General features: G+C 33.6%; 1 protein-coding gene across 8 annotated transcripts in view; it reads right to left on the minus strand.

Annotated features, from left to right (window-relative positions):
* Positions 1 to 13,573, minus strand: part of RPGRIP1L (RPGRIP1 like) — an 83,895-nt gene that overhangs the window by 39,188 nt on the left and 31,134 nt on the right. For 7 of the 8 annotated variants that reach the window (XR_011326540.1, XM_069793674.1, XM_069793670.1 and 4 more), the window contains 7 exons: positions 12,290 to 12,429; positions 7,643 to 7,749; positions 7,364 to 7,414; positions 5,962 to 6,141; positions 5,193 to 5,310; positions 3,746 to 4,198; positions 2,057 to 2,208 (listed from right to left, as the gene is read on the minus strand). Coding sequence is in view for 6 of the 8 variants with exons in the window: in XM_069793674.1 (XP_069649775.1) it covers positions 2,057 to 2,208; positions 3,746 to 4,198; positions 5,193 to 5,310; positions 5,962 to 6,141; positions 7,364 to 7,414; positions 7,643 to 7,749; positions 12,290 to 12,429 (1,201 nt within the window). In the remaining 2 variants the exon portion in view is untranslated. Of the gene's footprint in view, positions 1 to 2,056; positions 2,209 to 3,745; positions 4,199 to 5,192; positions 5,311 to 5,961; positions 6,142 to 7,363; positions 7,415 to 7,641; positions 7,750 to 12,289; positions 12,430 to 12,825; positions 12,920 to 13,573 lie in introns of those variants that run through there. The other variant, XR_011326541.1, reaches the window with a different exon arrangement.

Genomic DNA, 13,573 nt, shown 5'->3' on the forward strand with positions numbered 1-13,573 from the left:
GTCATTTGATTATCTACAAAGCAGTGGAGATCACAGTTTTAAGAATGATTCATATCTAGTGCCACTTTAAACTTAAGGATTCTGATTGCGGCAACTATCCTGTATCAAGAAATGTTTATAACTGTAGTCCCTTTTATATATGTACTTTTTGATAATTAAAACTGCACTGCAGATCCCTCTGGTTTTTGTTTCCTCCAAAACCTTTACCTACATAAATAATTTACAAAAATTAGAAATGAGCATCTGAAGAGTAATAATAAATGTTTGAAGTAAATTAAAAAATTCAATGACATCACAAATTTTTTGAATTACCTACCAGCATGGCTTGTACATACTGTAGAACCCATAGTTAGCAAACTGGGAAATTAATTTTAATAAAAATTAAAGAACAAAGAAAACAAATAATATGACTATCTTAAGTGAGTAATCCCCATCAATATTGATCTCAAAAGGCTCTCCTTTTTTACTGTAATAAGTCACAGCTATTTTCATTAATTGTACATAATTATCTGGCTTGTCTTCTGGTATATAGGTAAACATGTATCAATTTGATTTTGTGTGATAAAATGTTAAATATTTTGATTAAATAATCCACACTGAAATAGTTCATGAGAAAACCAAACATGACAGTTTAAGTCCTTAATATGCAACCTTAAGACTACTATTTCTGGCTACATATAAAACTGGAAAAAAAGAATTATAGCAGTTTATGCACAGTTCATGTTTCCATGATTTCTGCCACTATACAGGACAGAAAATTTTATATGTATGTTTAACTAGTGAAAGCTTAAATTTTGGAATGCACAACTGAAGCTACTTTTGCAGCAGCAGACTGACAGAACCCTTAACATAATGTAACCATCTGCTATAGCTATATGACTTTTAGTTTCTGCTGTGAAACATTTCTCAAAACTGCGGTGTTTCAAACACCTCTGTAGAAGCTGTTCTTCATTTCTGCCATTTTTCCTATTTTATTTTCTCCTGTATGATCAGTATATTTCAGTTGCCATGTTTGAATTTGCAATTTTACAATAATTACAACAAAACGCTCTGTTCCACATGCCTTACCTTTCAACTGTGTTTGGATTGGTAACACAGCTAGAAATAACATAATCAAAAATAGAGAAAACTAAATAACAGATTTGGGCATTTAACAATGGCCAGATTTTGTGAGTTAGTTAAAAATACCTTTGATTCTTTTAAAAATCACATTTAAAGTGAATGTTATCAAACACAAAGTTATTCTGAAAATGCCTACACTGACCTTTAATAGAATTCATACACTTAACATACTTCTCAGATTACATCACGGAATCCATTGAGATTCTAGTATAAAATAAATTTACATTATGGAATAATATAAAACATTAAAGTTACTCCAGACTTACAGTAATTTAAACAGCTATAGATAAAACAATTGCCTGTTGGAAACTCTGAAGTATTTTAATTTATACATTTCAACCTGTTTTTTTTATTTCTTAAACAATTGTTAAAGATGCCTGAAAGTCCCTTCTTTTCCTGCTTGTGACCCTTATTTAAATGCGATTATACAGTGCATTATAGTATCAAAATTCTCTTTGTTATCCAGACAAAAAAACCCCAAACAACACAACCCCCCCCCCCTCGATCTCATAATACTCAAACTTTAAGAACTTTGATACCTTTCTGAACAACCACTTCACCTATTATACTGATCTGACACCCAGCTCGTTTAACATAGGTGAATACTGTACTAGAACAAAATGTTACCTAAATCTGGCACTTACAGGTTAAGAAAATAAAATATAATAATTTCAAAGATTCTAGTGCCAATTCAGTAAAAATAAATAACTGAAGTTGAAGACTTTGTCCCTTCAGCAAAGCTGTAATTCAACTGGTTCTTTACCTCTTTCTATGAAAAACACGTCATTCAACTGCTAAAGATGTTTTCCAGTTCAAGAACTTTTAACTGTGTTAACCTTGAACATATCAAGACTTGAAGTAAACTATTTCAACTGAAAAAGTAATTTTGAACAGTTTATTATATCAAAACTATGAAGTACAAACCCAAACATACCTGGGATGGTTGTTCACATTCCCTAAAATTGGATGTTATATACCCCAGGGCCTTTGACCTCTCTTTGTAGAGACTAATAGCTTGATCCATAGGAACTCGTAAGCTGATCCAGTATTCTACGATACCATAATTTTGAATGCTTCCTTTGATTCCTAAGGAATAAATACATATGGGATTGCATTAATTTTCTTTTCAGCATTAAAGTACTTCAGTCAAAAGCTAGGAAATGCCACAAATTAAAGATTAGTTATCTTGTGATTATGCATTATGACAGTGTTTGTGACATGAGATGTGCAATTCATGTTAGAAACAGAAATAACAACTCCTCTGGCTCTACGGGTATGAGCCAAAACATGACCATTTTTTCATAGGGTAATCTGCAATATTTACTGTCCAAGCTATAGAGTCAAGTCAAGTTCATTATTTTAATCTCTTTAAGGTAAATAAAACTTAGGACAGTTTTATATGTCAACAGTTGGAAATGTCTCAAAGTGGTATCCAGTTTAAATTACTGGCAAAAATACCACTTTATAATGGCTTATTAAACCAGATTTTTGACAGAAGTGAGCAGTTAGAGGTCTCCGAATATACTGATCTGATACATCTAAAAGAAAAAAGTAAGCAGCACAGAATATTAAGTACTTTTTAAAACAGGCTTGTCTGGGTTATCTTAAAATTATTTTAAATCAATGAATTAAATTAAAAGGAAAATAATGCACACAACCTAATCCAACTCCCCCCTAGATTATGCTACTGTATGAGATATTATTAACCATAATCACCATAATTTGCACCTTTTCGATGCCTTACGACTATCATATGAAGACCTCTGATTTACCAGTTTAAATTACAACCACCATTACCATTTCTTCCTTTATTTATAAGGAATGAGGCAACGTATTTGTGACATTTGGGCCAGATATAAAGCACTGATGTTTGATAGTCTTATAATGCAGAAATGTTTTTATTTTTAATGTATATTCTGCCAAACAGGGAAATTGCACATGCAAAAGTAAAATACTTTAATTTCATTTAAATATATTACAAGACTTCACTGAAGTTGAAGTAGGGCCCCCTTGTATCAATAACAGTCTCAGAAAATGAATGAAACTTGCATTAAACAACTAAAACACAACAATATATAAAATAATAAACCAAAACGAAAAATTCAGTCTTATTTTAAAATGTCTTCTCTACCGTATTCATAGAGAAATTCTAACACATGAATAGTACTACAATGCAATCAAGTACACTGTTCTACTAACTACTGTTCTTCATGGTTTTTTTGTATAATTCTGTTGAGTAAGGTGATACCATCTTTTATTAAAATTCCTTACATATGTAGTAGTAACACTTTGCAAGTAACCTTTATAGAAGACAAAGAATCACTTGCTATTTTTAGACAAGATTGTTACATACTTCTAACGTCACGTACTTCAGGATCTCTATATTAACACCATCTTTGTGCTCAGCCATTATGGGCAAAATTGCACCTGTGAAACCTTTCCCACAACTGTTGGTAGAATCACCAGAACATGCTGCACATCCAACATGAAATATGTTGTGTAAACCTTTTTTTTTTCCCTTTTGAAATAGTAATACATGAATTCATTGTTGGCCAAATACACATTACTTAGTTGTCACTTACAACACTGCATCAAACAGAATACATTTTGATATGTTAATTACCAACTAAATCCGCTGTGCTGTAGACCTTCCCATTGTTTTCCAAGATTTCATGGAACTTCAGTTGACATGCAGCAATTGTTTCATAATCTGTGCCATGTGCATGATGAACCTCAAGTGTGATACTGTTTTGCTGTATATAGTGCAAGAAGCAGTCGTCAGCCTGCACAAGATACTGAGAAGTGAAGTCATATGATGGGGTATGCCCATAAACTACTGGGGTTGTCTGAAGTTCAAAGTCATAGAATGCGTAAGTACAAAACGTTGCAGGTTCATGGTCACCAAAAGCATGCATAGCTCCAGAAGAGAAGATCACTTTGCTGATATGGATTTCAAAAAGGTTCTCTCCTCTTTCTAAATGTAAAGTTTCATCAAATTCATCCACTGGATCACCTGGCAACATTTCTGGTCTGGATTTATGTGGTTTTGTACCATAGACAATGTCTTTCAGTTGGGCTGCAACAAATAAAATAGAGCTACAATATGACCATCATGTTTAAAAACCAAATATAATTAAAGACTGAGTAGAAAGGAAAAAACATAATTCAATTATATTAACAATGTTACTTTTTTAAAGGCATTACCAAAAAAGAAATCACACATTTAAAATCATACATCTACTGCTCATTTAGCACACTGACAACAATCGCGAATCCCTACACAATGGAGCTGCTTCAATATACATATAGACACAGGCCCCTAAAAATTAATAACAGATTACAAGGGAGTTTAACAAAGCAAAAATACATATTGTTCTAGGGTTGAACTAAATTTGCCAGAGAAGGAAAGAATACATCTGACTTTTAAGCTCTGTAATATCTTGAGTAGACAGAACTATCAGCAAACACCTTTATGTGTTGCCTGGCCTCACAGGTGATAAATGGTGAGCAAATCAAAATACATGCTTACAGAATTAGGACATAAATTATCATGCAGTCCTTTAGTACAGGGGATGCAACTCCGAGACAAAGCATGAAAATTGTTATGACACTGGGGTTTGTAAGGTATCCTATTTCAGGCTTCCTATGCACCTTTTACACACTGAAGCCATTAAACCAGCATTTTAAATTCATCAGATTGAAATACTCCATAGGTATATTATACCATGTCTTTGGGATTTTTAGCAACACCAAAATGATTATGTAATGACAGGACAACAAAATAAAAGATTCACCATAAATGCAGGATTTATTTAAAAAAAAATAAAATTAAGTTTGGTAGTTTCTTATTCAGCAATAGCTGCAGCATTAACTGCTTTGTTGAATTTTGGTTGAGAACTTTACCATTTAAGTCAATGAAACAGAACACAGGTAATTTTCTATGAAAGAACTAACCTTTCTACTATTTTTAGGAGTGGAAAAGTGTTTCTACTGAAGAACAAATTTACAAAAATAATTTACAAGAGGTAAAAGGTAAAAAAAAAATTAGAGAAGAATATACTTAAAGATACCTTCTAGTTTTCTGATGCGTGCAGCTCTAATATCAAGAAGATGGACATACTGTTCCAGTTTTAACTCATAGTCTTTCTGTAGACTTTCCATCTTTTGTGTCACTGCTTCTACTTCAGTCTGAAAAAAATTTGCACAGAAAAAGGACTTTTGAGGCTTGTCTGAACTGGTGTTGCACATGTTTTGGCTACAAATTAAAATACAGTTAGATTTGAAGAAAGAACATTTAGAGTACACAAAAATAGAAGCAATCTTAAATTCAGCAATACAGCAATCAGTTCGAATTTCAGCAAAATCTAAAAACATTATTAAAAAAAACAGACTACCTATTCTTTCAGGACAATGTTCCTAATAGCTTCTTTAATGATTTTGTTATTTTAAACTGAGATTAATTAAATGAAAAGTCAAAATATGATCGCCAATAATCCAGCACAAGAGAGCAAAAGCAGAGTCTTGTGGAAAAGGAAGCTTATTTGCTAAGTACACTTACTATTTTTCCCGTGAGGACCTGATAAGAGCTCCGAGATAATCCCAAGAAGGCATGGTTTGAGGGCTCTGATCAAGGTGAGTTAGAAGACTAAAGTTATGTTACTTGGATCTCAAGCTTTTTAAACAATACTTTCAACAACAGCAAATCTCTTGTTAGGTTACCTATAAACAGACTGGCTTTGTTGCTCAATTTGCAAATCTTAATTATGACAAGTTCCAGTGCTACAAATGTTAAAATGTTATTATCAGGTTATTACCCACTGTGAGTATAGAGTTTAGTACCTGGTAATTTTTGTTAATTTTGTGCTGCACAATTAACATATTCCTTGTCTTTTCAAGTTCTTGCACTGTTTCTGCATGTGTTAATTGCAGCTCCCGCATGGAGTGTTCTAAATCTTTATGGATATCATCTTCTACTTTTTCCAAAAACATAAGGTCCCCATTCTTCTGCTGCTTTCGAACCTGGAGCAAATTTGAAAAATTACTAGAACAACGTTTTGCAAAATATTTGGATGTATTTGTGCCTGGTTAAATGTAACACTGCGATACAATTTTGGAACAACAATAAGACAGTAAGCATAACTTTGTCAATTTTGAGTTTGTGGTAACACAAAAAATAGGAATGAGGTAGTCCAGTAAGTGTCACAATTGTATTCAGTAATCTTGTGATTACCAGGAACCAATTACAATGTATGAGATATTCAGAAGCAATCACTCCTGTCTAACCAATGAAAATATAAATCCCTTAATATATTTGCCTTTTATATAATTAATAATCCTGCTTTAGTGAATGTACAAAACCTGAATTATTATTCTTAAGTCTACATTGCTTCTGTCATTATTAACAGGGGTTTAATTGTCATCTAGGTTGGGGGGGGAGGAGGCTTGCTTGTTTGTTTGTTTTTCTTCTTTCTTTTTTTCATTATCATTACAGAATTATCATTTGCATTTCAGTAGTGGAAAAAAGATTCTATTTACACTAAACAATTCCTCAAGAAAATAAAACCTAAGTCACTGGAACAGTGGAAACAATGCAAACTTTTTTTTTCTCACTGATTTCTCCCCCCACCCCCACTTCATTTTCAATTTCACTGTACACAATAAAATTACAACTTATGTGCAAGAGAAAAAATTGAAAATTTTCTATGTATTTTCATTTTTCCTGTTTTAATAAACAAAGAGAAGTTGCTAATTGTTGTTTCACATTTTAGAACTTCCATGCTTATAGTATGCTCCCAAAACTTACAGAATTAATAAACAAAAATGGTTTTTTAATAAAAATTATATGAAAAAAATGGTATGATAAGTCATTTAACTGAGAAAAAGTAAGTTTTTTTAAAAAAATTCTTGTGCATCGGGTTTAATTCACTTTTGATGTTATAATGAATTATCTACATAAATCTAGATTTCATCCTGGCAATTTTTTCTTCTTCCCTTCTGCTTCACTGTAACTGAAAAATGACAAAATATGAGCTTGAAGCATTAACTACTAAAAGATGCACAAATAATTCAGCCCTAGAAAATCCCAGGCATTGTGTAGAAGACATGTAACAGTCAATCAAGGGTTAAAAAAAAAGGAAAAAAAAAGGGCAAAATATATAGAATCATAGAATGGTTTGGGCTGGAAGGGACCTTAAAGATCATCTAGTTCCAACTCCCCATATGCTCCTTCTTTGTAAGTTACCTTTATAAGCAAGAGGGCTTCATTCAGTTCTGCCACATCAACACCACTTTCCTGAAACAGAAATACTTAATGAAAAGGTGTTATCAGATGTGAATGAATATTGAAGAAACACATTCAGAATTACAAGATGCATTCTCACTAGACATGACATTTTGCTTGATATAATGAATAAACACTATTTCTGTATTCTTTTACTTTCAAGAAGTATTTGCACCATGCATAAAACAGAATGGGGTTTTTTTTTTTTTTGCTCCTTTTCTAAACAGAAATAGAGTTTACCTTGGTCAAAAACTTCACGTGATTTTTCAGTTCATCTAGTTGTTGCTTATGTTCCAGGTAGCATAACTGCAGGTCTTTGTTCTCTTGCATGAGCTTTTCCTTTTGGTCTTAAGATAGAAAAAGAACAAAATATTCTACTTAATTCAACATAATTATAAAAAATTATAAACTTGCTTTTTTATATTAACTTATGCATGAACATTTAATTTTAAAATGTAGAAAGTAATTTATTTTGTATAGGGAAATCTTTGGTATTAACAAACAGAAAAAGAGGGATAGAAAACTACTCCTCTTTGACCTGATATAGATGTATGGATTAAAAAAAGCAAAACATTCTTACTTTCATTAAAAGGAAACCTACAGTGTCAAAAATCTACACTTTGTGTGTTTCTAAATAGAAGGATATGCCCAACTAAGTACAGCTTTCTGTTTTGGGGAGAGGGAGGGAAGAGGGGAATAGAGAGGATATAAAACTCTGTCAGTCTGAATGACTCAACACTGTTAAACTTATCAGTAAGAGGTTACACAGATTTTACACAAATACCTACTAATGCATAGCTACAGCCACAATGATTTCTCAAGCAGATGTGAGACAAAACTTAAGGATTAGGCAAAATAATTCAGTTTTAACAACATACCTTCTGTCACATGGAAAAGTTTTAAGAGCAAGCTTTTCTCAAAATCATTGAGGTTTCTAAGGACCAAAAGTAGTCTCTCACTCTCCTCCCCTGACCAAACTCCTTATTCTCTTGATAATAATATTTTTTCTTCTTCCATTTTTTTCCTGTTTTTTGAAAGTCCCAAAGTTATATTCTCATGCCATGTACTTAAATATTATGAATTTGTATTTTATGTCAGAACGATATAAATGTTAACTGTCAACCTGACATGCAAGTAATGGCCTTTGTAATTCCCATCTACACTCGTGGGATTTGATTGGTAAAACATTACATACTTTGCTGAGAATATATTCTACTGCTTTCAACAAAACAGTCCGCAATATCTTTTTAATGCTGGCATCTTTTCTATTGACCCTCAGGGCATGATGCACATCTTAGCTATTTTTACAGCATAGCTTTTCAGTTTAGAGGCTTGAACTCAACAGAAAACAGGTGGCTGAGATGCTAGTCTCAAGGGTTTTGAAATGTTTCAAAAATTGACATCAGGTTAGTTATAAATTTGCAGAGTTTATATATTAAATGACATCTTCACTGAAAATGAATCATCTGTAATGCCATTGCTCCCATACACAATTGCCTCATACACGTGTTGGGACTGCACAGGAGTCACTTTCAATTCAAACCCATAATCACCAATAAAGTTTTAATTCTCTGAAGTTATGAGGAAAACATAATGCATTTGTGCAATTGATAAGAAAATATAATTGAAATACAAAGGCCTAAAAATTAGAAAGGAAATAAGCGAACAATTAAAATAAGCCTTGTGAATGGGCAGAGAAGGCAGGCCTTCATAAAAGATGGTGAAACACTCATCAGCAATTGAGTCTTCTGGACTCTCCCAAATAACATCCAAAAGGCCTATATCTGTTGTGAGGTCTCCTACAGAGAAAAAGGGCCCCTCATGCTGATGTTATTTCTTTTCCGTACAGTATAAACTGAGATCTGAACTGGCACGTTTTCCAGGGATAAGGAGACAAAATATCCCTCCTCAAGTAGTTCTCACTATCATGAATTTTCTGGTAAGAGCAGCAGGCTCAGTCCACTCCTTCTCTAAGATGAACTCAGTGAAGTTTTTGTACACATTTTTAATATTCATTCACACTTGCTGCTTAAAAAGTTAACTTCAAAACTGTAAATGCTATCTAGAAGGAAAACTAGCTTTTGTTCAAACGGAGGCAATTTCTACAGCTTGTTGAACTAAAATGGGCCAATCTGTCAATAGCACAGCTCAGTCTACCTTAGCACTGTCCATGTTGCCTCTCCAGATTCTCAACAGGCTGTTTTTCTATGATCCCAACCAAAGATAAAAATGCAAGACATGCAGGGAAAGAGGCAGAAGGAAAAGGAATACTTCCACAATAGCCTTTATGGAACAGAAGTGACAGGAGGGTCCTGTCATTCAGTTTTCCCATATAACTAAACTGTTTTTCATCAGGAGCCACTCAAACTCTCTATTGGTTGTTTTCACTTATAACACTATCAGCACTGATTGGAGCACACTTAGATCAGGGTTGGTGCTGCATGCTGGCGGCTGCTTAGTTTGCTTCCCCTAATTTAACCCAAAAGCTGCAACTGAAGGGGAAGAAGAGCAGGGAGAGAAGAGGCGATTCTCGCACCATCGGTGACCACATCCCACAAGAACACATCATCACAACAACATGAGGGTTTTCAGTAGCAAGGCTATGACAGTAACAGCACAAGAAAGAGAGAAAAACACCATCCCAAAGGCTTTCGAAAACACTGCCACAGCAGCTTGCGTGAAAGGCTACAGAGCCATAAGTGGAAGCAGACTAACAGTTGCAGATAGCCCTGTGTTGATAAGGGCCTTAGAAGACACCTAAGGGACTGTGCAATAATAGTCTTCTCAGTTGTAATCAAAATACATATTGTGCCAATATAAGCAATCCCATTCAAAATCTGAACTTGCATGGGTGTCTTCCACATTAAATATTTGTATATATTCACAAAAAATGAAAATAATTAGAATCTTAATCAGCAAAAGCCTCCACATTTGTTAACCTCCTACATAAATTCACAGAAAGAGTTCTTATAGACCAACCAGTACCAACCAGGTAGCAGGGGAGGAGAAAAGAAAACCTTCACTGTCTTTCCCTGTAAATAAAAAGTACACGCTTCCAAGACAACTGAGACCCATTTTGCTTACTATCCCATAATCCACCTACCATCATGTACAAGAATATCTATCCTTCCCGTCTTCCTTGACAAACCCTCTATTTGTCTGGGTCCAACTTAGGGCAACAGGACTACCTTCTTTGTTAGCCCATGGAATAAAACCAGAACTGTATTTATGCTGATTTTTCTTGGTAGTTTTATGGACAGAAGAACAATATTTAGGGACTGAAATATAATTTTTACTCATATATTTCACATGTCAGCTTTTACTGACACAGAATAAATATTTGTCCATTAACACAACTGTCAATAAACTGCAGTTAGTAAATAGTGTACTCTGCGTAAAACAGTACTATAACTATGAACAACAAATGCAGCAAGGTATGAGGTTATATAATGAAAAATAAAAATTATTTAGACATAAATATTACCAAGTAAAGACATACACAGTAAGAATTTATGAGATAAGTGACACCAATCCTTACTGTAGTAATTGTTTCTACTTAGATTTCGTATTAGCTTATTTCAGCCTTTTGGGACTTGCATGAAACAACACTGTCAGGAAGAGAAAATGAACATGAACCAAACAGCTATTGTAATTTATGGCTGAGAGTCTGTGACACATTGAAAAGACAAGAAACACAAGAATAAATTACTAAAGGAAATGGGGTACAGGGAAAGCTGATAAAGCATCTGCAAATACCATATTCTAATAAAAAAAAAAAGTGCAAATGTAGTCACAATGTGAAGTAAGGTATTCTGTTTTCTGTATAAATGTATTTCTTTTAAGTATTACAAAACACATTATGAAGTTATGGACAGAAAAATACTACTAAAAAATTCAGTTCCAAATTACATGATCACAAACAAGAAATACTGAAGGAGGACATGGAAAAAGGCAAGATGACATTCATCTTCTGTAGCATTAAGAACTTTCAAGACTTCATTTATTTAACATCTTTCTTAGTCTTGGAAAATAAGTTTTGAAAAAAAGATTCATATGCTGTACTAAAGGGCAGATAAGACACTATTTCTACACTAGTTCCAGGCAGTAGGTTAAGACAAACAGTACTTCAGTTCTCCCGCTGAACTTAAAAAAGAGATGTGCAGCAAAGGCAGATACTCTGAAGTATGTGATTGAAGAAACTTATACTGCCTAAGTTTTGTCAAAGACAAGAAGCTGTAATCAAAACCTAGATACATAGGCCTTGAAGGGTATTACACCACCTACTCAAGCTGCAGCAAATTCAATGCAATAGAAATTGAAAGCATAGTAACCTGGTGATCCAGTTTAAGTGTACAACAAGCTATTAAGTGCCAATCTGGGGAAGAAAACTGTATTATTGTAAATGTACAAAGCTGTAAATAGAAATTAGTATGTACTAAAAATATAAAAACATTCTGAATTCACAAAGTTGAAAGACAGTTAACCATCTTCAAGGGCCTATATAGGCTTCATGTAACTTTGTGCAGTAAATGAAATTCAAATAGTGGTTTATAATTTGAGAGTCACTGTCAGATGGTCCTTTCTTCCATAAGAATTTTCAATGGAGAGGAAAGGAGATATACAGAATAAAAAGTAAATATTAACCCAACAGAAGAAGAATGAATGCAGCTGGAGTTGTATGATCCTCATTCAGCACATAACCTGTATTGGGTCAATTTTTGTACTTAATAGCTGGTCATAACTTAAGTATATTGTTCAAATGTACACTTAAAAGGCAGCTCTGAAATCACCAACAAACAGAAACTACATTTTTCTGGGCAATATACCTAACTCCAAACCAGGATAATCTTACATGATGAGAAAATGATAGTTATTTTAGAAATATACCTCTTTCTACTTTGATCTTGTCAAGGATTTCATTTTTGTCTGCTAAATCAGATTCGATAGCAGTCTCTAGTTTAGCAATTTGCAGTTTCAGTTGCTGTTCCTTTAATTTCCATTGCTGTTCATGGGTCATACTGAAGACACTGCAATAAAACATGTGGCATGTGAAAAACTTCTAGAAATCAGCTTCAACAGAAAATAATAAAGAAAAAAGCTTTTAGTGGCACAGAGACCACTGTCATCATGTCTTAGGAATTAAGTAAACATATGCTGGTCTGCTGCTGTTGAAACCAAGGCGCCTTTCTCAGGCTGTGGTTAAAAAACATGAAAGAGTTTGTGGGATGAGCAAAGGAACTGGCCTTAATTTAGAGCTCCAAAGTCAGAAAAATTGGCAGCATGCAATATTTGTGGGACTAGAAAAGGAATTCAGATGCATATCCCAGAGTAATCCACAACTCCAAACCTCAGCAACTGACAACTGACAAAACCATTCTTTCCGCATACAAAACCTCTTAATGTAGAGAACTGGGATCACCCACCTGATTTCTTTTAAATCTGTGAAACATGCAGAGCCTAAAGTCAGTTGCCCGTTCAAAGAAATGTTGACCACAAAGTGACAACAGTTTTCTCATACTGTAAAACAACAATTCTGATACTGATTAAGAAGCACATATAAAGTAATGTTTCTCCTACTTTAAGAAATAAAAAACAGAGCTGGGCAAAGAAATTAGAATAACTACTTTTGCCTGTAACACATTATTTACTTGTAAACTACCAATCTATGTGCAACAAGGATTGCATGGACACAGAATCAGAACTGCTGAAACCACAACAGAATGTGTAACTCAGATTGAAACAAAATTAAGTACATTATATAATTCACAGTATAATTCCCATTAGGTAAAAAGACAAAGCAATGCAATGTGCTTTCATATAATTTAGACAGTGAGTACTATGGTCTTCACGTTATTATTATTCAATACTTGCATTCTTATTAACTGGAAAAACGTCCTTCATCTTAAACTAATCATAAATCAGTTTATTCAATTTTGTATTCTGTGAGAAATCAGAAATTGTAGGGTTTTTTTAAACAAAAGAGTCAGTTCCTCAACTGTTCACTTTGGTGAAGCTCACCAGCTAAAAAAAGGGTTTTTTTATAGATAAATGTGTATAAAAAAAATATCTTCTGATATCTATCTATTTATCTATCTATCTCTCCCAGAGATCGATGTGACAAAAGCCTCAACCCAACAAACATAGAGGAGAAGAAAGAAATATCGCAGAAGG

Source organism: Haliaeetus albicilla, chromosome 10, assembly GCF_947461875.1.
Source record: "Haliaeetus albicilla chromosome 10, bHalAlb1.1, whole genome shotgun sequence".
NCBI lineage: Eukaryota > Metazoa > Chordata > Aves > Accipitriformes > Accipitridae > Haliaeetus > Haliaeetus albicilla.